This window comes from Zalophus californianus, chromosome X (assembly GCF_009762305.2).
Source record: "Zalophus californianus isolate mZalCal1 chromosome X, mZalCal1.pri.v2, whole genome shotgun sequence".
Lineage (NCBI taxonomy): Eukaryota > Metazoa > Chordata > Mammalia > Carnivora > Otariidae > Zalophus > Zalophus californianus.
This window is the reverse complement of record NC_045612.1, coordinates 90,192,029-90,215,512: the sequence shown is the minus strand read 5'-3', so window position 1 is coordinate 90,215,512 and position 23,484 is coordinate 90,192,029. Positions and strand designations below refer to the sequence as shown.

The following is a 23,484-nucleotide window of genomic DNA, read 5'->3' as shown; positions in this document are numbered from 1 at the left end:
ATCTTTAATAAATAAATAAATAAATAAAAATCAATAGGACAGCATTAAATTGTCAATACTTAAAAAAAAAGAAACCATTTCTCTAATAGCTATATAGATTGAAAGTGACTCATTACATTTTAGATAGATTAGAATTTTATAATTGGGAAGGATTTTTAAGGTCATTTAGTCAAAACTACCACTAAGTGCAGTAATCCATTCTGTAGCCTCCATAATTTGTGGTCATCTATTGAGGTAGATGAGAACGTTACCTCACTATAATTCTCATTACCTCACTATAATTTTTGAAAGTTCTTTACAGATTGGCCTAAAATCTCATTACCTCACTATAATTCTTGAAAGTTCTTTACAAATTGGCCTAAAATCTACCTGTCATTTGGTCCTAAATCCCTAAATATGTTTCGGATTTATGTAGAATGTATCCCATTCAACAAGTGTTTAAGAACCAACTCTGTGCAGTGTTTAAATTAAAACCCCTCCCCTCAGGGGACTTAAATTCTAGTGGAGCAAGGCAGACCACCAGACAGATGAATAAACTACTAACAAGTAGTATGAATAAGACGAAATGTGTAATGTTTGGGGGGTGGGGGTGGGAGTGCTGCTTTTTTCTACAGCAGTCGAGGAAGGTGTCTGAGAAGTTGAGTTTTGTGCTTAGACCCAAATACTGAGATGGAGTCAACCAAAGACCTAGGGGTAGAACATTTCAGGCCTGAATGGCTGAATTGGGAACAGCTTTGGCATGTTTGTAGAACAGAAAGGCCAGTATATAGCAGAATGAGAGAAAGGGGGATTGCAGTAAGCTCAATGAAGTGAGCAGGAACCAGATTGGACATGGACTTTTAGGACATGGTAAGCAGTTTATATGTTTGTTCTGGGTGTTATAGGTTAGCATTAGAGGAGTATAAGCAGGAGATCGATGGGTTCTGATTTAAACTTTTAAGAAAATGAATCTGGTTGCTTTGTAGAGAATGGATTCCAAGAGGCAGTGATGGAAAGGGGGAGTGGGTGGACAGTTAGAAGGCAATTGCAACAGGACAGACCATCCTAGACAGACATTTACCCATGGGGGTAGAGAGAGGGATCAAACTAGGGTCTGTGGTGGAGCTAAAGCTCACAGAATTTGCACATATGTTGCAGAGTGGGGGGAGGAAGTGGCAAGAAGGAAAAAGGAATCAAGGGAAGATCATTGTCCTATTCTGTTCTTCTTCCTACCTGGTCTTCATTAATTTAAACATCTCTCAGCGCTGTCATCTTTTCCATCCCTCCGTCGCCATCATCCTTGTCATCCTTCTAGACTCCTTCCAGTTTATCATCATCCCTCTTAACATTTGAAATGTTGAGCATTGACCTTCGTATTCATCTTTGTTATAAAGTTGTGTTGTGTTGAAATTGGATACAAACCATTTGGATGTTTTTCAACTTCAAATTACCTGTGGTACTGTTGTTCCTCATCCCTACCTTATTTTTTTAACCTAAATGCACTTACATACTCATTTTACTCCCATTTTTACTCTGTGCTACAAAATATTCAGTCATTTAAATCTTTATTTATTGTGTTCCTCATTATATTAAGAATTCTGCTCCCAGCTTGAGTTGTCATGAGATGTGATTAGCAAGCTTCTTTTGTCATCACACTGATTGAAAGTGTTCACTATAAATTCAGACCTCTAAGCCTTGCTTTATAAACTTACCTCTTAAAGCATAGTCATTCAGCTATTACTAAAAATGTACTTTTCACCAGCCAACATTGTTCCTTTTCTTCCATTTGTACTTTCTATAATTTAATGAATGTTTGCTGACTGTATACAAGGCTCTAGGCTAGGCACTGAGAGGGTATATATGTGTCTGTCATCTATCTGTATCTGGTATAGGTCTTATCTTGAAGTAAAAGTGCATATAAATGGATAGATTGAAAGAAATACAACAGATCCCCACTGGATTCTTTCCAGCTCCATGGAATCAGAAAAGTCTGTGTGTTCTGGGAAGCAGGTAATTTGTGTGAAGGGTAAAGATGTGGAGGCAGGGAGAGGAGAGAGGACAGAGGAATAACACCTAAAGCCAGTTTAAGACCAAACTCTTGTGCCACCAGGAAGACGCTTCAATTCATCTACAAAGTAATGCATACCATGTCTCCTTCAGTCCAGCACAGTCACATTTGCCTCCAGCGAGGGAATAAATCCCTTTTCTTCACTTGAGCACTAGGTGAAGTCATTGGGCTTCTGTGGAGAGGCCCTCTTGTACTATTACAATCATACTCAGCATGGTAAGGCTGCTGACTCGGTAAGAGGCTCAGAGGAACTCCTGCTGCCTAGAGGACCAGCAGGTGCATACTCACTCCAGGTCATCTTTTCTTCCCCCAGCTCTCCATCTGTCCCCAGCACCTACCTGTTTTGCTCCTCCCTCCTGGGTATTTGCATGATCTTAAACGCATATGTGATACAACTCTGCTATGTATGCGGTGGTGCATTCTAGCTTGAGGACAATGTGTATGATGAGTAGTAGAATAAGATACAGTTGTAAAAGTTCTTAGTGGCAGAGGGGTATGCATTGTGTGCCAAACATAAGTGTATTCTTTTAGAGATCTTTTGATGGGTTTTTAACTAATACGATCTAATTTGGGTTTCATAAAGTTCTTTCTAGCAGTTAAACAAACAGCATAAGCTTTTGGATGGTAAGAGAACGGAGTGAATCAAAGATAGTTTGGGTTTTCAAGTTTGGGTTCTATGTGGTTTTAGTAATAATGCTAGTTAATAAATTGATTTTGGGGGGCACGCCTGGGTGGCTTAGTTGGTTAAGTGTCCAACTCTTGATTTCGGCTCAGGTCAGGATCTCAGGGTCGTGAGATCAAGCCCCATATTGGGCTCTACACTCAGATCTGCTTAAGATTCTCTCCCTCTCCCTCTGCACCCCTCCCCCCACCGCTCACATGCTCTCTCTCTCAAAATTTATATAAAAATAAAAATAATAAATTGAGTTTGGTACTTAGCTGAGCACTAAGAAAAGTGCTTCCCAGACTGTATCTGAGTTCTACCTCTCAGCATCCCACCGTCACCCAGGTAGTTAGAGCCAGGATTAAATGCCCCTAGCCATCTTGTATGAAAGCTCCTTGAATGTATCTTTGGCACAGGACTTCATTTTGGGGCGGTGGCAGGTTTGAGGAGCCAATAAAATACTTGGATAGAGCTGTTTAGCGGAAGCTGTAGGAAATGCAGAACTCCAGAGAGCAAAGTTAGAGCTGACAGACTAGGGGGTCTTCTGTCTAGCCATTTGTGATTGCCTTGAGAGAAAGAAAAGGGGAGGAGTTGGGGACAGAGCTTAGAGAAATACTTCTATTTAAGAAAAGCAAATAGTGAACCAGATAAAGGTCAGAAGACAGCATGGGGAATGTATTGTTCAGAAACAGAGGGTGTCTTTTTCCACAAGCTCGGCTTTGCTGTAAAATTGTACCCGCATCATTGCTTTGGTCCTCAAACCTAGTATCCTGCCAACAAAGGAAGTGGTATTGGTTTGTCCTGGCTTGTGAGCTATACCAATTCTTAAGTAATGGTTCTCTCTTGCCATTTCTTTCCTTGGCCTGAGTCTTTTTCTTCATATCCTGTCCACTCCACCATCCATAGCAGTTTGGCTTTCTACCTTAAATATGCCCCAGTCAGTTCTCTTGCTGAGGTTTCCAGTGACCAACTAAGCTAAACATACAAAGGCATAAGTGCAGACTTTCTTTAAAACCCCCCATTTGTACTTCAAATCTGACCCCCACTTACCTTGTCAGCCATTTCTCCCACTGCTGCCTTTCCATGTGTACTTGAATTTTCCATTTATTTTTGCTACTCTGTTTTGTATTTTAAGACATCTTTAATATGAATTGCAATTTTTACACTTCCCCCCTTTTCCCTCCTTGTTTGAATTATCTTTTAGTAAGGTATTAATTCAGGATACATTGAACATGCGAATTGTAGGCTATTTTAAAAGAAAAAAAAATTATCAGCTCCATGCAAGAAGTGGAATGGAGAAGATATATATACAAAGATAGCCTTCTTCCTTAACTCCTCCCTGAATTACTGTTTTTAGTTCTAAATACTGTGAATCAACAACGTGTAATTTTTGGGTCTTCATAGTTGTGTTAATCAGAAACAGCGCAAGCGAAATGTACATTGTGCCTTCACATTCACTCATTCATCTCCACCCAGTTCTTTTCATGCTTTCATATTTGTTTCATATTTATTGTGAATTGAGTTGGTGCTGTGATATTGTCCTAGGGGAGAGAGGGACTTGATCACTTCTCAGGCCATTTATAATAAATGGGGAAATAGTCAATGCATTAAAATATGGGATCTTTGCTCTTGAAGATACTGGTTTAAAAAATGGGGGAGCACAGAGGAAGGCACTTCTGAGAGGGGAACATTAAGGAAAGACCTCACAGAATAGTAGTACTGTAGCTCCATAGTCCTTTATCCTACCCTTAGGCCAAATGTGGTTTGGTATTCAGAATTCTTTGGGTTTAGAAAAGAGAATACAGTACATATATGATCTATTTTGTCCTTCTAGTAAGTTCTGTGGCAGTATCCTGGAATCAAACACATTAATTTTCCTGTGGTAAAACATACAGTCACCCCGATGAGCTAAGCGAAAACTATAAAAAGCCTCAGGTCGCGTTTCAACACCAAGTGAGTTTATGCAAAATTTATGAAAAATTTGTGGGAGTATAGTAATAGATTGTGTACCTCTCTTGGCACCGGGTGATTTAATAATGGGAGAATGGTGTTCTCTTCTGTTGCCCCCTACTAATTTCTCGTTATCATTTAGAGAATGAATTACCTGTAGTTATTTCATCAGGTCAACATTATTCTTGTTTTTTTTTCCTTGCACTTCCCGAGTTCAAATTGGGTCTTTTAGAGTCCTGCAATTCCATAAAGTACTTTATCTGAGTAAATCATATAGTAATCTCTTTAAATTTCTACATCCTAGTTGTTTTACTAAAATACACTAATCTTTATACTCCACGTTCTTGCAGATACCTTCTGCATTGGCATGAGTCAAAAGAATATTCATTATCTTATTACTACTTTCATTTTACATTGCAGTGACCTTGACTTGAAAAGTTAACAGCCTAACTCCTTAGAAGAATTTTAGTGAAGGCTCAGTGAATAACTTTCTCTTTTGATTTCCTTTAACTGTCTAAATAAACATAAATTTTTTTCCACATACCCCATATATTATAAGCAAACTTAGTTTCTCCTTCTTTAGACCAAACTTTGAAGTGTCTTTTCAGGTTTAAGCCCTACTTGTTCTTATTAGTTGAAGAGTATAGATTTAAACATGTTGCTAAAAATTTCAGGTAAACTTCACATTGGGAGCAGCCACCAGTGGGAAGCCTTTAGAATTTTAAATCTTTTAGGGGCGCCTGGGTGGCTCAGTTGGTTAGGCGTCCAACTCTTGATTTTGGCTCAGGTCAGGATCTCAGGGTTGTGTGATCGAGCCCCGCATCAGGCTCTCTGCTGGGTGTGGAGCCTGCTTGGGATTCTCTCTCTCTCTCTCTCTCTCTTTCTTTCTTTCTCTCTCTCTCCCCCGCTCCCTCCCTCCCTCCCCCCTCCCCCCACCCCCCTTGCGCTCACATGCTCTCTCTCTCTCTCTCTCAAAAAAAATTTGTTTTTTGAAATCTTTCTAATAATGATCAAATTTGCATGTTAGGTCACATGGCAGCAAGATGAAGCAGTAAATGGAGGGCAGAAGATTTAGAGGAATAAATGAGAAGGTAGTTGCTGCAGTTCAGACAAGAGGAGGGACAAAGGTTAAAGGGTAAACTAGACTACACTTGGTGATTGGGTGGTGGAGGTGAGAGAGGAATCTGTACTGCTGGGGCTTTACCTTGGGTAGGCAGGGGGACATATGTGCTTGTTGATGGAGCTGGGGGTAAAGGAAGAAGAGACGAACTGAATTAGGTGTGGGGAGTGATTACCAGCTTGGCAGACTTAAGACATGCAGAACTTGAATTCTTCCTGTGATGTTTTAGTGGGGATCTCTGTTCAGTAGCCAGATGACTGTGTGGCTCTACTGCTGAGAGAAGGAGTCTGGTACACACATTTGTAGCTTTCACCTGGCTGACAGGTAACCCTCCTAAGGTGTTAGCTGTTAAGTTTTCTCAACCATTAGCTATTTTTAAAATAGAACAGTGCCTATACAAAGAAATGAAGTAAGAAAGACTCTATCAAAATGTAAGGCTACTGATCTTTTCCTTTAATAACTCATTGAACTGTGACATTTTTTCCATGTTAATACCTTATTCTCCTTTAAAATACATCAAATTTGCATGTAATGCATTACTGCATGCCCCTCCTCCAAAACTTCTTTATACTTTTTCCTCCAACGTTTTATTTTGTAATTTTAAATATCTACCAAAAGTGAAAGAATAGTACCGTGAATGCCTATATAACCTCATTTGGAGTCCTCAGGTAAGTTTTTGCCACATGTACTTAGCAGTCTCCACATGTGCATACGCACACAGTTTTTTGGCTGAGCCATATGAAAAAATAATTTGCAAACATTATGACACGATCCCAAATGCTTCAACCTGCATCTCTTAAGAATAAGAATATTCTTGGGGTGCCTGGGTGGCTTAGTCATTAAGCGTCTGCCTTTGGGTCAGGTCATGATCCCAGGGTCCTGGGATCGAGCCCCGCATCAGGCTCCCTGCTCGGCAAGAAGCCTGCTTCTCCCTCTCCCACTCCCCCTGCTTATGTTCCCTCTCTTGCTGTGTCTCTCTGTCAAATAAATAAATAAAATCTTAAAAAAAAAAAAAGAATGCTTTATGTTAAATAAAAAAGAATGCTTTATGTTTAAAAAAAAAAAGTAAGGTTATTCTTGTGTAACCACAGTACTGTTTAACACATGTAAGAAATGTGAAATTCAATAGTAATTAGCTAATATACAGACTGTATTTGAAATTCCCCAACTTTGCAAAAATGTATTTTTGTAGCTTTTACCTCTCCCTGCCCAACCAGCCCTGTGATGCTGACCTTGAATTCAGTATGTAGTCATTGTGTCTTTAGTCTCTGAAATCTACGAGTCCTTTTGCATGGTTTTTTTTCTTCTTTTTCTTCTTCTCCTTCTTTTTAAAGAGAGCAGACCTTTGTCTTCTACAGAGCTCCACATTCTGGATTTGTTTTCTCACAATTTTATTTGGGTTGTACATTTTTGACAACTATTGAACATACTTACTTTAAGTAAATCCCTCTCCCACTCCAGTATAAACTATGTCATAGGTATGTTCATTGGTTGGTCATGAGTTAATGAAGTTTTACTAAATAGGCACTTTAAAACCTAAAATTGAGGGCACCTGGGTGGCTCAGATGGTTAAGCATCTGCCTTAGGCTCAGGTCATGATCCCAGGGTCCTGGGATCGAGTCCCGCATCAGGCTCCCTGCTGAGCAGGGAGCCTCCTTCTCCCTCTGCCTCTCTTTCTCTCTCTCTCTCTCTCTCTCTCTCTCTCTCTCTCTCTCTCTCTCTCTCTCTCATAAATAAATAAAATAAAATCTTTAAAACCTAAAATTGAGGGTGGGGAGATTTTATTGATGCTGATTATCCATCTTCATCAAAGTATGTAGTTTTTACTCTTTGGTTTTAATTTTAAACTAGTTGAGAGCTAAGAGAAACCTTTCTTTGAAAATTCATGATTCCCATTTTCAAATATTTGAGGTATGTTGCCTTGGCCTGCATTTTCTCCCTGTATAGTGCTAAAGCTTTTTTTAACTTCACCTTCATAAGACTTGTATATTCATTATGTTTTAGCATTGAAGTATTCCTTTTAATAGGACCCTTGAAAAGGAAAGAAAAAAAAAGGAATCAAATGCTAGTGTAGCAAGTGAGCTCTTGAGACTGTTGGTACTGGTTAGATTTCCCTGTAGATAACAGGCTTTCACAATACATAGATTCCTTTAGATGCAGTTGAATGGTTTAATCTCAACAGTAGATAAGGCCAAGTCCAACAAATACGGTATAAATTGTTGCAATCATGTTGGGCTCTTAGCAAGTTAATGTAATGATAGTATGTTTCTAATACGTTGGAAACTCTGGTTCCTTGCTACTACTTTGTTAGTTCCACTTAAATCGCTGTGATGGTAAGTAGTTCAGTACATTTTCAGATGTCAAAAATAGAATGCCAAAGATCCCATTTTCCTCTGGAAAAGTTCAATATTAGGAAGTCTCAGATTTAGGAGGAGCATATCAGATAGTATGCTGAGGAGTAGAAGGTTAATTTTCAGAATACATTCTCTTAACCTCCCTGTAATCTGCTAAGTAATTATACATTCTAAAAATACTAATACCTTATAAGCCATTACTTGAAAATAAATTTTCTAAAATTTCAGTGGTATCAAGTCCATTGAAAACCACTCCCCACAAACTTAAGTTCTTGTCATATCATTTTGTCATACTTTTGACCACTTACACACTTTTTGTAGATGTTTTTAAATGTACCATTTTACATGCAGAATATTAATGCTTTATAAAGTACTTTCTCTATGCCTTTCGTGTATATGCGATCATTGTATGTTCATTATTTGCCTTTATAATTTTCCTGTCTTAGGTTCTGTGCTATTTGATGTCTCGGTGAACTATTACAGGCAGGGCAGCACTGTGTAGTTGTTTGGAGTCCAGTCTGCCTTCACATCTCAGCTGCCCCATTTGTTGGTAGGGGGGACCATGGGTAAATTACCAAACTTATTAGTCTGTTTTCTTTTCTAAAAAATGGGAATAAACACCTTTTGTAAGTATTATGTGGGTCTTAGAGTAAGCACTCAGTAAATGGTAGCTATAGTTATAATTGTTAATACTAATATTAGTTATAGAAACCTCAGTCACCTTCTGTTTTTCAAGTAGAATATTCATGGACCTAGGGCAGTGGTTCTCAACTGTGGTAGTTTTGCCTCCCCCTGACCCCTTCCTCAGGGGACATGGGGCAGTGTCATGATTTGAATGGGACAGGTACTGTGGATATTTGGTGGGTAGAAGCTAGGGATACTGCTAAGCATCCCACAGTGCACAGGACAGCCCCTCACAACAAAGAATTTTCCCGCCCAAAATAACAGTAGTGCTTTGATTGAGAAATCCTGACCTAATGGGATCTAGACTAAACGCCTTTTAAATACGTTCTTTTTGGTGTAATTATTGCACTTTTAGTTGGCACTCATTGCACAATTTTTTTCAAATTTAAAAAACTTCAGTTTAGTAATTATGTAATTATTTAAGAATTTGACATGTTGAATTTAAATACTGATCACTAATTGCCAGGCACTAATCTAAGCATTTTATGTAACACATGTAATTTTCATAATAGCAGTGTTAGTTAGTTGTCCTCTTTTTTTTTGCAGTGAGGAAACTGAGGCACAGAGAATATGAAGTACGTGTGGAGCTGGGATTTGAACCCAGGCAATCTAGCTCTAGAATCTGCTCTTATCTCCCCCCTGAAGCTTTCTTTCTATAGTCTCTTAAAGGCTTTTATCATAAAAATGTGATCATGAAGTTGGTATAGTACTAATGTCTGTTGAAGAATAATGCTACAAATTTTAGACATTGTTCCCAATTTCATCACTTATGAAGTAAGAGGTTTGCACTGGTTCTTACTTCCCTAATCATAAAAATCAGCAGAGACTCTTACTAAAATAGGTATCTAGTGTCTGTTCCTAACAAGTAAATTCAAAGCTCTATGGGAGGAACCCTGGGAATCTCTTTCACAGTGGCCTAGATAAATCCTCTGATCAGGCAAGTCCCTGACATCCTAGACTAGATTAGATCTCTTAAAACTAACAATATTTTTGTTTTCCCTTTTTTTGGTACATACTATAGATTATTACCTTATCTACATAATATAAACTTTATCACAAGCACAGAGGTTTTGAATATACATTAAAGCAAATTGTTCACTATTAACTCCCCTTTCCCTTTGATTCCCATTTTTTTAATGGACAAATGGACTCCAGCTCTTTGGTAATACCCAGTTGGCCTAATAATTGATTGAGAGGGTATAGCCATGAAGACCAGTCCATAGTTGGTATGGATCCTAATGCTCTTATCCTGAGGCTCGGTCTTCTGAAACACCATTGGGTTAAATATACAGTACTTTGTGAGAATACCGTATAAACAAAATATAAAAATTCTAAAACTACATCCTCGTGGTTAACATTTGCTTTCATGTTTGATTTTTCCATCCAGGAATTTAAAATTCTTAAGACACTCATTTTATCATTGACTGAGACCTTGATTTTCAGCCATGTGGTTGGTTTAAATGAAACTACTGGATGTCTCACTGACATTCAGACACTCACTGTTGTCATAGGGAAATGAAACCCTGGAGTGACAGGTGGCAAGTTTGTTTCAAGGGCTCACATGTTGGCTCACTTTTCCTGCATGGCTCTTTCAGTAAGAGACTGGTCAAGGCAGGGCACCTCTTGGTGTACTTTTAATTTGTACCCCATTTACTTCTTAGTGGCTAAGGTTGTTACCATAAAGACTTGTTGTATCAAGTTAACCCATGTTTCATCTGTCTCCACACTGGTATTTGGGAACTGACTTTGGAAACTTAGTCCTAAGTTGCCCTTGGAATGTCTGAGTAGTCCCCAGTGTTGTCTTCACTTCAATATAACGTACTGTCACTGTGGCTTTATTCCTTTATTCTCCTGCCCCAGAAACCCCATCCCAAGATTAAAATCTTGTAGCAGCAGTTGTTTGTTCCCTGAATAATCCCCATACTAGCTTTGTTCATGGCATTCCCACTGCCTGGAAGGTGCCTTCCTCCCACCTCTCCTCCTTGCTCACATTCTAAATTGACAACTTCTTTATGAAAACTTCTGTGATTTCCCATCTCCCCTCAATGGAAGATGAGCTGCTCCTTCCTTTTGCATTCATGGCATACTTTATCTTTTGCCCAATGTATTGATTTATGATTATATTGTTCATAATCATTTGTCCTTCTATTTATTGTCTTCAGTTTTCTTATTCTGATATTTCAGGTATATTTGCATTTCTATCCCCTATGTAAAGCATTTCACTAAAATTCCATCCCTCTTGAGGTTCCATCTTTGCAGATGGGTTTTTGGGTGGATTAGATTCTACTGTGTAACCTCAAATACAACACACCCTCAATCAGCCTCTTCCTTGTGGTTTTCTTCCAAGCCAGAACTGTCTTTAATACTCCCTGCTTTTTTGTGTAGTCTTTCATCCAGACAGCTAAACACAGGGTCCTGAAACCAGACTGATCCTTAAAAGTCACAGAATTTCCTGCTTTTCTGGCTCCTGAAATCATTTCTGATCCTGCTCCTAAAATGCATTTGTTAAAAACAGCATCTTCTGGGGCACCTGGGTGGCTCAGTTGGTTGGGCGACTGCCTTCGGCTCAGGTCATGATCTCAGGGTCCTGGGATCGAGCCCCGCATCTGGCTCCCTGCTCGGCGGGAAGCCTGCTTTTCCCTCTCCCACTCCCCCTGCTGTGTTCCCCCTCTCGCTGTCTCTCTCTCTCTCTGTCAAATAAATAAATAAAATATTAAAAAAAAAAAACCAGCATCTTCTATCCTCTATGTATTTTTTTAAAGACTTTATTTGACAGAGGGAGACACAGAGAGGGAACACAGCAGGGGGAGTGGGAGAGGGAGAAGCAGGCTTCCCGCTGAGCAGGGAGCCCGATGCGGGGCTCCATCCCAGGACCCTGGGAACATGACCTGAGTGGAAGGCAGACGTTTAATGACTGAGCCACCCAGGCGCCCCATCCTCTACATTTTTATACTTCTTGCTAGTGATTTATTTTTTTCTAACAAGTTACATTTTTAATTGCTATAAGATAAACTTATTAAAATTCAGCAAAACTAAAATGAAGAGGAAATGGCAACAGTGATTTTGTTTGACTCTTAGTTTTTAGCTCTTCGGTACATTCACATGTTGTTGTCACATAAAACCAAAGCAGAACCAGATTAACCAAAGCAGAACCAGATGACTGTTAAAAGTCAAGTCTTGAATAGTATATCTGTGCCTTCCCTAGGCATCCTTTCCTCAAATGTTTTTATTTTCTATTTATTGTTCTCTACCCTTCAGTTGAATCACATCCTCTCTCTAGGACCTGCTTATTGCTGTGGACTCCAAAAGAGCCTCTGTCTCTCTCAGTTCTCCTTCTGTTCCAACTGCGCTACCTTTTGAAAATGGGAAGAAACAGAAACTTTTACTGTTAAGGAAAAAAACAAAGGGCAAGGGGGAAACCATAATTTGGTTATTTGTTGTCAGGTCATATTAGTTGAATTGATGATTTTCTAAGATTCCAGTATCTCACAAAATAAAAGTTCTGGAGCTGTGATTCCAGAAGCAGCATATTCATGGCTTAGTGTTTACTCTTAATATAACCCTAACTCTAACCCTTTATTGTTTGTAGGAAAAAAATATATACTAATTGCCTTTTTCTGGTTAAAACTACCTAACGAGCCATAAGTTGTAAACTACAATCTAACTGCCAAAGTAGTCCATAGCATTGGAGGTAAAAGTTCATTCGCTGAGTAGAGTGGGGTACTGCTCCCCAGAACCAAGGCTCTATGTTCGAAACACAAAACCAAACTCTGCTAATGGAGCTTCAAGAATCTCATCTTCAAAAGAGACGAGGGGGAGCAGGCAGGTAAAAAGAGATAGGAAAAGATACCAGAAAGAAGAGAGTACAGTGTGAGGTAGTGAGGGGAGGCTTAACATTTTGTTTTCACAAACCCCTAGCCCAGCCACTTAAAAATTAGCTTTATGACATCAGACAAATTGAGCTTCCCTGAGCCCTAGTTGGCTCATTGGTAAGATGGAAATAAGAGTGCCTCTCACAGGGCCGTTAAGAGGCCTACATGGCGTAACGTGTCTGAAGCATCTCATACTATGCCTCCTGTTTTCTTATTTTTAATTATTTATGTACTTTACTGTATTATTTTATTATTTTTTCTTTGTTTCTCACACAAGAGCATAGTGGAGTCTGCAAATTTTCCAAAGGTATCTGCAAAGTTTTAGGCATTATTTTCCTGTGAAAGAGACCTTATTTTGAAGCCCTGCTTGGAAAACTTGTTTAGTAAGATCAGTGGCTTCAGAGGTGAATTGTACTTGACGTGGGAAGGGGAAAAGGGAGGAGCAGGTACTGTTCAAGAGCTGGCGGCATAGTCTAGAATTCTATCTTCTCTCTTTTTGCCATGATCTAACTTTTTACTTGCTACCTCCCCTGACACATCTCTCCCCACTCCTCCCCCCACACAGCTGTCCTATGTTTGACTTGCAAACCACAATCTAAAGCATTATTTTGTTTTTAAATAAGTTAAATACAAGAATTGCTGAAGCCAAGTTAAGAGTGAAATTCTTTGACTATGATACTGAAAGGATCTGCCTTACAACTGTAAAGTTGCTGTTGTTTAAGGTTTGTTACATAAAGTAACAGGTTTACATATATTTTAAGTCATCTTTTTTTCCTTGGCTTAATGTACATGGGTTCTGATACAATACTTTAACCTTGTAACTTAGGAAATAGCAAGGAAATACAAATTCAGAGAAATTAAATATGCTGTTATGCTCTCAATTTTACTTCTTAAGTAATTGAATGTTTATCGAGCACCTATACTATATGCCAGGCACTGTCCTAGGCAATGAATAAAACAGACAAAAACTTTGCTCTAAAATAGCAGTCAGTTGCTAAACCCATTTACTTTTCTTTAGGGTATTTTCATTGTCTGCAAAAATTTTAGAGCTGCAAAGTGCCTTAGAGACCATCTAGTCCAACTTCTCTTTGAAATGGAGAACCTGAGCCACTAATTCACAGGAGAGTAAGAGACTAGCAGACGAGTCCAAATAATGACAGCAAACTGTAGGAAAATCAGCACAAATTGTGAGAATTCAATATACTGTTAGCATCATAAGTATGAATTTAGAAAAGGTATAAGAAGAGTTCACTTGTGTTAATATAAATGAAAGATTCTGTATTATCCTCAAGTTAAAATCAAGTAATGTCTTTTTTTCTTCTTTAGCTCTGTAATGAAACCAATTTTGTGTCATGTAGTAACTAAATCTATAGTTTTCTGTGTACAGACTCAAAAGTTTCAAAATTAGCTGTACAGATGATCCTGTTTATAAGTGTCTAGGTAGTGCTGACAGAAATAATGTGCCTTCCTGTCTTAATAGAATTATAGCAGTTGAGATCTGGAATTTAGACCCGTTATGTCAAGGATGAGGACATTGACTCCCAAAGAGGTTAATTGACTTGCCCAAATAAGAGCCAAAGTTAGCAACTTCTATTTAAGCAAGGAGTCGGGTTTTTTGTATTAAGATCACTATATTTTGATATTCAGATATCAATTAATTTTCAACTGTAAATGATCTAATATTGTCATCATCAGACTTGCTGAGCATTGGCCTTATTTTTTAAGAAAGAGAATATCTGAGAAATTGACAAAAAAAAAATTATAAAGTCACAGATACTAGAACCAAGTCTCTGGGAGTATATCTTTTATGATAATGATATACAGTATTCTGTTGCTGGTCACAAATAATTTTTCCCCCCATAATAGGTATTGTCTTCTGAGAACTCTGAAGCAATGTCAGACGTTGAGGGAAGCTCTCATTGCTGCAGGAAAAGAGATTATATGGCATGGGCGGACAAAAGAAGAACCGGCACATTACTGTAGCATTTGTGAGGTAAGTAACTATTGTTATCCACGGTTGTTTTATAAAGCCTCTTACCTCTCTACTTTTGGTTTCTCTTTGGTTACTTTATTTAAAATTTATAAATATATAAAATTTATAAAGAATATTTATACTCTCATGCCCTGCATCTTACTGAAATTGACATTGTATTCAGTCTTGTTATTTTCTTGTTACTTAGCTGTTACATTAAAATTTAATGACATTCTATTTCTCTAACAATGAATTAACTCTACAAGTAATTATGACAGAGTCATTTGTCTGGTAGATGTTTAACAAATGATTATCATCAAGAAGTTTAGTCTTGAGATTTTAAACTGGGAATAATCCAGATGTAAACAGATGACAGTGCAGCAGATCAGTGCTCACCCCTCTGTGGCGCAGTTCATAATACATTGGTCAATCTTCTGTGGCGAAGGCATTCAAGAGAAGCAGAAACAAATATTAATGTAGTACCTGTTCTGAAAGAGCTTATATTCTACTCGGAGAAGACAGATTATAAACAACTAATTGTAATGTACATGAGACTGTGGTGAATGCCAAGTTGGATCTTACTGTTAGGATAACACTGAGGGGGGAAATGACCTAATTTTCCCTTCTAGTGTTTGCATAAGAATTCACAAAAATATTAACATTTGAGTCCATCCTTGAAGTGACTAAAAAAATGATGAGAATTGGAAGTGGAGTGAATGTTATTATGAGCTGTAGGCACAACATGGGAAATGAAATGACTTTTCAGAAAAGGGTAAGTAGTCCAGTGTGCTGGAACACAGAATATGCAAATTCTACTTACAAGTCTAGGGGGTAGGAAGCTTTGCAGAGCATCTGGAATGATTTTAAGGAAACTGATATTTATTCTGAGGTCATTGAAGCCATCAAAAAATGTTGAGCAGGCAGCCACTTTGGATATGTGTTTGAAGGAGAAATGTGGTTGGAAAGAATGGAGATAGGAGCTGTTGCAGTGGTTGTTTTAAGAAAGAGTTGTTATCTTAAGACCTACATGAGATTGCAGTGGGAATAGTAAAGAAGGAGAGGAATTCAAAATATTTAGAAGGTAAAATCCACAGGAGAGCACATTACATGGCAGAAGTGAGGGACAGGTCGAAGAATGCTCATAAATTTTCCAGCTCAGATCACCAGGTTCATGTTGTTGCCCATTGATAGTAATGGTAAAATGGTGAATGCTGGGATTTTAGTTAAAACGCTGTTCAAAGAAGACAGGAGGTCATGAGAGTTTTCTGTCATTGAATAAATTCAAGGATATGCCAAAGCCAGGGATATTAATGATCCATTCCAAACCTTGAAATTCTGTATTCTGACGTTGACTTTTATTTGAAATGATTGAATCCATCGGCTTTTATTTATTTATTATTTGTTTATTTATTTATTTATTTGACAGCGCGAGTGACAGAGGGAACACAAGCAGGGGGAGTGGGAAAGGGAGAAGCAGGCTTCCCACTGGCCAGAGAGCCCAATGCAGGGCTCGATCCCAGAACCCTGGGATCATGACCTGAGCTGAAGGCAGCCGTTTTAATGACTGAGCCACCCAGGCACCCCAGTCCATCGGCTGTTTTAATGTTGTGCAACCTGGCCAAAGTTAAATCTTTGGGAGATCAGATAGATTCTGTTTAGGTTTGTTATACCTCAAAAAAAAAGAGAAATGAATGTATCAGCTTTTCAGAATTTCAGAATGACTTCTATCCCTCAGTGTTGTTTCTTATCCCACCTGAACCCTAGCAGCTCATCAATCTTTCTGTAAAAGGTAGAGGTATTATTTCTAAAATCATGCTATAGTCATAAATATACCTTTTGTCTATACTTCTATTCCTTAACATGAGGCTTATAGCTAAACACTCACTGTCACTTATCTGTCAGTTTCCTCATCTGTAAAATAATCAGATTATATTTATTCAACAACTGTGTTTTGAGGTTTGTCTTATTAGCACTGTGCTATGCGCTGGAGGTGCAAAAGTGAGTAAAACACAGTCTTCATTGTTGAGGAGCTCAGTCTCTGGGAGAAGACAAGCATCCATACACAGTGCTCTCTGATGAGTACTGTCTTCTAATTGTTTTGGATTGAAAACAAAAATAGGCTGACCTTGATCAACTTTTAAATTAGGCTTTTGCCAGTGGTTGTAAAGGGTGTGTCATTCCTTTAAGTCCCTCCCCTAAGGATGCCTTACCACCCACGTCTTTGGGTTTGGTGCAAAATAAACCTGCTCTGTTGAACATTCTCAGACATGGCCATGTTTGTCTTAGTAGCTACTCTTAACCAGAGATCACTGTCCACAATTCCATGTAAAGTAGAATTCTATGATTATACTAAAAACAGTACAATAAATAAATACTCTCTCTATTGAACTCCTTTTCTCTTGCATAAAATAGGTGGAGGTTTTTGATCTGCTTTTTGTCACAAATGAGAGCAATTCTCGAAAGACCTACATAGTGCATTGCCAAGATTGTGCACGAAAAACAAGCGGAAACCTGGAAAATTTTGTGGTGCTAGAACAGTATAAAATGGAGGATCTGATGCAAGTCTATGACCAATTTACATTAGTAAGTGAAATCAACATGTGAGTACATACTTAGCTGGATAGGGAAGCAGCAGTGTTTGTTTTGCCACCTGATGAGTAGGAGGTAATGAAATATTTAAATTTTCCTTTGCTTGTTAGATATCGCATGAGGAAATATTCGTATCATTTCCCCCTCCTTCACTTCCAAGTATTTATTCCTATAAAATTGGTGTGTTTCATTTTCACTTTTCTTCCTGGGTGAGTCCAAGCCTAAATAATGTCACCGTAATTACATTTTAAAATCTTCCTGTGCTTTTAGAACACTATCATATCCTCTGTGCCATTTGATTTCAGTTGATAAAATGTGTACGTAGGTTATTAGCGTCCACAAGATGAATCAGTAAGTGTGGTCTTTAAATAGACTTCTGCTTTTAGAGCTAATTATATGTATTTAAAATTTTGTCCTTGCCAGAAGTATTAACCTCATGGGAATATCTGATGGAGCTTAACTTCCTGGTACGTTATATAACCTTATGAAATTCAAGTATACTTATAAATTATTACACAGTTTTTCATTTTAAACAGCAGAGGCTTAGGGGGAAGCATTTTACTCTAGCATATCAGTAGTTTCATGAATAGACACACAGATATGATTTATGAATTGTTGATTTCCTCCAGTACTTTTCTCTGCATATGTGACCAAAACCCGAATTATTGAAATTTAGCTCCCAGTTTCACTTAAATGGTCTTTAAGGTTGCTTAAAGAAGAAGAAAATTATCCGGAATATGTTAAAGAAAATATATTATCTTGTTGAGATAGCTTCTGAAGCCAGTCACTAATGAAATTATAATTGATTTGTGAAATCATTTTCTGCAAGCCGTTTTTTTTTTTTTTTTTAAGCAATCTAAAAAATGGTCAACCTAATAACATCCTAAGGGCTTTTGACTAATTGGTGAAGTACAGAAAAATGTAGGCACACTGAGTAGAATAATGGTCTCAGACCCTTAGGAAAATTGGCCATGCAGGAGACAGTAGTAAGGAAGGTTCTACGTTGACATTGTGTAGCAGACTTTGAAACTTTCTTTTGAGAATTGTTCCTTCCCCTACATTCATAAGCAGACTATGTTTGTAGACTTGAGCTAGGGACTGCTATTAACCGTTGGTATACCAAAGTAACACACCTTTTATTTTCAGGCTCCTCCATTACCATCCTCCTCATCTTGATATTGTTCCATGGACAGTAAATGCGACCTTTTCTGCTATTCAGGAAGTAACTCAATTCTGCACCACCGGTTTTTGTAGCTGTCTCTTAAGGCTGCTGGCTGAAAACTGTGTCTATGCAACCTTCCAAGTGTGGAGTGTCAACCAACTGGACAGGGGAGAGCACTGCTCCTACTCCAGGACTCTCACAGAGCTGATCAGCTGTACTTCAGAAACAAAATAATAAATTCCATGTTTTGTATATATCTGACAAAACTGGCAACATCATACAGACTACTGACTTGAAAACAACCTCTTTTATATTTCTCTATTTCTGGGCTGATGAATTGGTTTTCATCTATCTTTTCCCCCTTCAGAATTTTCCTTGAAAAAAAAAAAAAATACTAGCCTAGCTGGTCATTTCTTTGTAAGGTAGTTAGCAATTTTAAGTCTTTCTTTGGTCAACTTTTTTTTAATGTGAAAAGTTAGGTAAGGAACTTTTTTACTGCTTTTATGTTTTTCTGTCTTGTTTTGAAACCATGACGGTTATTATACTTTTGGTTCCTAAATAAAATGTTTAAAAAATTAACAGCCAAGTCACAAAGATAATGGATTGCACATAGACTAAGGAATAAACTTCAGATTTGTGATTTTTGTTTCTAATCTTGATGTAAATTTACACTATTTATAAATACATATTTATTGCTTGAAAATATTTGTGAATGGAATGCTGTTATTTTTTCCAGATTTACCTGCCATTGAAATTTTAAGGAGTTCTGTAATTTCAAACACTACTCCTATTACATTTTCTATGTGTAAATAAAACTGCTTAGCATTGTACAGAAACTTTTATTAAAATTGTTTAATGTTTAAAGAGTTTTCTATTGTTTGAGTTTTAAAAAGACTTTATGTACAGTGCCCAGTTTTTGTTCATTTTTCAAATCTGATTATATATATTTTATATATACTTATGTATGTATATATAATATATATAGAAATCTGGCTATATATGTATAAAGATTTAGAACTTAAATTTTTCTCGTTTTAAGTTTCACATCTATGGTAGATTTTTGAGGTGTCTACTGTAAAGTATTGCTTACAAAAGTATGATTATTTTTAAAGAAATATATATGGTATGTATCTTCAAGACCTAAAATGTCAGACTGGTTTATTGTTAAGTTGCAATTAACTGCAATGACAGACCAATAAACAATTGCTGCCAAACATAGTATAATAGTAGAAAACAAATAGTGATTGAACTTAAGATTTTAAAGGGAATGTTACATGGGCTTGATAAATCTTGTACATCACTAAGTAGAATTTTATATGGAAAAATTCAGATGAAGGGCTCTATTTTAGAATGCAAATAAATTAAGAGACTTTATTTTTTAATGTTAGGCAATTTTGAAATTTCATGCTTTCCTGCTTGCATGATGTGATTGGGGTGGGGGGGAGAGTCTACAAATCCGTGTCACTGGTAAAAATATAGCAAGCTATATTAGCATTAACAAGTCACTTCTAATTAACAGTAGCATTTCGTTTTATAACAATGGTACCTTGCACTTGGCACATACTCTCTCTTTATCATACTGTTCTTTATAAGATTTTCCAGGAAGCTTTAGTGAAGAAGCATAGAGAATGCTAGAAATGGAGTTATATTTATGACTAAAGAGAATTTATAATCCCATCTGGGGAAATGCCGTGCTGATTGCATTAATCAAGTATTCTTGTTCAGATAGTTTTGGAGTATGTTGTCCTCCTAGAAACAGTTTGAAGGCTTGAAAGCATGGAGATATTTTATTTAATTAGTTAATTTGGTAAATATTGAATATCATCAATAGCAGCAATCATCTCTCATAACTTCAGAAGGAAATACTTACAAATCTATTTTAGTTAGGAAGCAAGAGTGCTTGTCTAAGTGCTGCTTAGGATGTGTAACCACTAGTATTTTTGAAATAACTAAAGACAGACATTTTTGCAAATAAAAATTGCAAGCCAACTATCCAGAAGCAAAGATTATAAGAATGCTAAAGCTATGCCTAAATGTAGCTTAACCAGTTCTAGTTTATCTTACTGACAAAGTGTCTTATTTTCTATGGTTTTATCAGATTGTTTATTGCTAAGATTAATATAGATTGTCTGACATTTAAGAGTAATTTAGTGCTGTTTCACCAATACATACTTGGAAGTTTTATGTCAAGAATAATACTTGCTCAGCTTAATCTTTGAATGGGTAGAGAATAGGAGATAGAAATTAAACACATCAACATTACTCCGAAGTATAACTAGATAAAGTTGTGCAAACTACTTTCTTTTCATCAATTTGATATCCCTTATAATTTACATTTTTCAGGTTTCAGAAGAAATAGAATTTTTTTTTCTTTTTACTGCTCTATGTATAGGTAAATCCCACTAAACCACACTTTATCTGGATGCCTTAATAACACACATTGTTTAAAGAAAAGCTAATTACAAAATGTATAAAACAGATGTTGCTCCAGATAGGGGGAACTGAATCATATTCTCTCTTTGTCACCAGTTGAATAGGAAATCATATACCATCAGTAGAGCAATTCAACTTGCTTTTTAACCTATGTTAAATCAGTAAAAAAAAGTGGCTTTTTCATTTTGAAATAAAACCTAAGTCAGTTTCTAAAAGTAGTAAACTGACACAGCCTTCACAATTTCAACGGAAATTTAAGATCACATAATACTATGAATTTAACTGAAACGAAGTGTCTTCTCCGAACCTAGTCATTAAATCTTTAAATTATTCTCACGTGTATTTTCATTTAGTATATTTATTTAGCATCTCCTTAAATCTAAGATGTGATCCCTGTCCTCTCTCCTCTCCACACACATCTAATATGGGAGATTGATGTAATACATAGGCGAAACCTAGAAGAGTTAAGAAGGGTAATATTGGGGCGGCCTGCATTTCAGTGAGGTTTACATTGCACCTTCCCGAGCCAAGAGGATTTGGGAACTTTGGCCAAGGGGTTGGAGGAATGCTAAACGAAAGGGTATGAAAGCTCCGAGATGTGGGAAAGCTGCCTCTGCCATGAGCGGTGTTTACACTTTACCCTGTAGTTAATATGGAATTGTCCATGGGATTTAAACGAAAGAACAGCACTAAATTTGCAGTAGTCTTCCTGCCTACTTTAACACATTCCATCAGATAAGTTCCACAGGATCCATTAGATGTCTTCAAGTGAATGGGGTGCTTCTAACCAGAGTAGGAAATACGGAAGTGTGGTTCTGGAGGCAGAAACTAATGAACTGCTTGTGGGGCATCTAAGTAGTTGAAATTGAGAGGCCTGGTCTGGAACCATGTATCTGATGTTCACTGAGGTGGTGCTTAGAACCAGAAGAGATGATACGATCCAGGAACTGTGGTGAGGAGAGGTAGACCAAATACCCACTAAGGAATGTCACATATGAGAGAAGTGGAAATTGTAAAGGAGAAGAAAGCTAAACCAGCCAGGGTGATGTTGGACAAACCAGAGCTTTTGAAGAACAGCCACACCATGCTGCAGAGATGAGGATTACAGGGATTTCTTTGGGTTGGCACAAGATGGTGACATTTACCAGAGCACCTTCAGTGGAGCAACAACCAAACTGCCATGGATGGGAAAAGGTATTGAATTTGAGGGGTGGGGGGTGGGGGGGTTGTCCGGTCTTTCCAGGATCCCTAGGTATGAAATTATGTTGGTCTTTGATGAGTAGCAAACATCACCAATTTTAAATGTTTTGTATCACTGTCCTGGAGTGCTTTGCACAGTAATAGTTTTGTATATATATTGTGAAGCAGTCCATGTGGTATTTTGGTTTTGAAAGGAAGATGTACTTTTTTAGTTGAGCAGGGAAATGATGGTATTTTTTTAGTGTGGCCTACAGATACCATTTACTGACAACCTGTGCAAAGCACAGTGCTAAGTACCTAATACACATTCTTTTTAGTCCTCACAGTGACCCTCTGAGTTGGGTACTGTTGTGTCCCCATCTTACAAATAAGTAAACTGAGGCAAAGAGATCATATAACTTCCCCCAAGTTTGTGGTCATTAAGTGTTCGAGCCAAGATTTCAACTGTGGTGATGGGAGATCCGACTCCAGGGAAGCGCTAGTCTACTTCCCACTGCAGAAAAGTAGGAATTGCGGAGTGCTTACTCTGTAGTCATGCTTGAAAGAAACTTTTCATTTTGAATATTTCTTTAACAAGAGAAAGATGTCTTTAAATTTGATAACCTATAATTAGGCCAACCGTATCTTTTATAGTCCAAGCCAGAACACTTTTGAGATCAAAACGGGGCACAATTAGTACTTACTGGGAAAGGGCAGCAGCCATAAAATGGGGGCTCTTCTAGGCAAGCTGGGATGTATGGCATAGTGTTTTTAAGTTGGTTTCAGAAGAAGCATTTGGGAGTAGTATTGACCTCCTCCCGGCATCATACTCCTAGATTTTTGCACTCTTAGAATGGAAAGCACCCTAATGTGCTGCATTAGGGTCCATAGTGGTTGGAAAAGAGGGTGAGTGATCAGGGAGAAGATAAAGCAATGGGTTTTAGGAAGTGGAAATGATAGAGGAAAGAGTCCTGTTAAGTCTGAGTGATGGCTACTGAGTTGTTCCAGTCCTAAAGTCAAATCATGGCACTTCAAGAAACTGTGACAAAGTGTGTAAATAGAATATTTTCGATACAATGATTAATAGGCATTTTTTTCTAAATTCGGTCTACCATTTACCAGTCTAGTTTAAGATAAGAATCTGATTTAACATATTCAAAATATGATTTCTAAGTGTGCCAACCTGAAAAAAATGTAGAGTCAGTCCGTTTTGTCAGGATTTTAAAGCCATTCAGTGCCAGGTAGTTTACTCCCAAGTGGTTAAACATGTCTTGATTTGAACAACAGAAAGATTCCTGATGAACTTAAGGACTGTCTTAAGGTATTTACATTATAACCATGTGTGTGTAAGTATATGATGACCTCAAATAGATTAAGGGTATGATTAACACAAAGTAATAACTCTGAACCACGCCTGCTTCCCCAGATGCTCAGATAGAACATCTACTAAGTGTAACG

General features: G+C 37.6%; 1 protein-coding gene across 11 annotated transcripts in view; it reads left to right on the top strand.

Moving 5' to 3' along the window:
* KDM6A (lysine demethylase 6A) overlaps positions 1-22,048 on the top strand; it is a 211,935-nt gene extending 189,887 nt beyond the window's left edge. For 10 of the 11 annotated variants that reach the window (XM_027607525.2, XM_027607533.2, XM_027607529.2 and 7 more), the window contains 3 exons: positions 14,558-14,684; positions 17,076-17,246; positions 18,399-22,048. In XM_027607525.2, coding sequence (XP_027463326.1) covers positions 14,558-14,684; positions 17,076-17,246; positions 18,399-18,428 — 328 coding nt within the window. In that variant the 3' untranslated portion in view covers positions 18,429-22,048. Of the gene's footprint in view, positions 1-14,557; positions 14,685-17,075; positions 17,247-17,675; positions 17,720-18,398 lie in introns of all 11 variants that reach the window. The other variant, XM_027607526.2, reaches the window with a different exon arrangement.
* Positions 22,049-23,484: the final 1,436 nt, after the last annotated feature.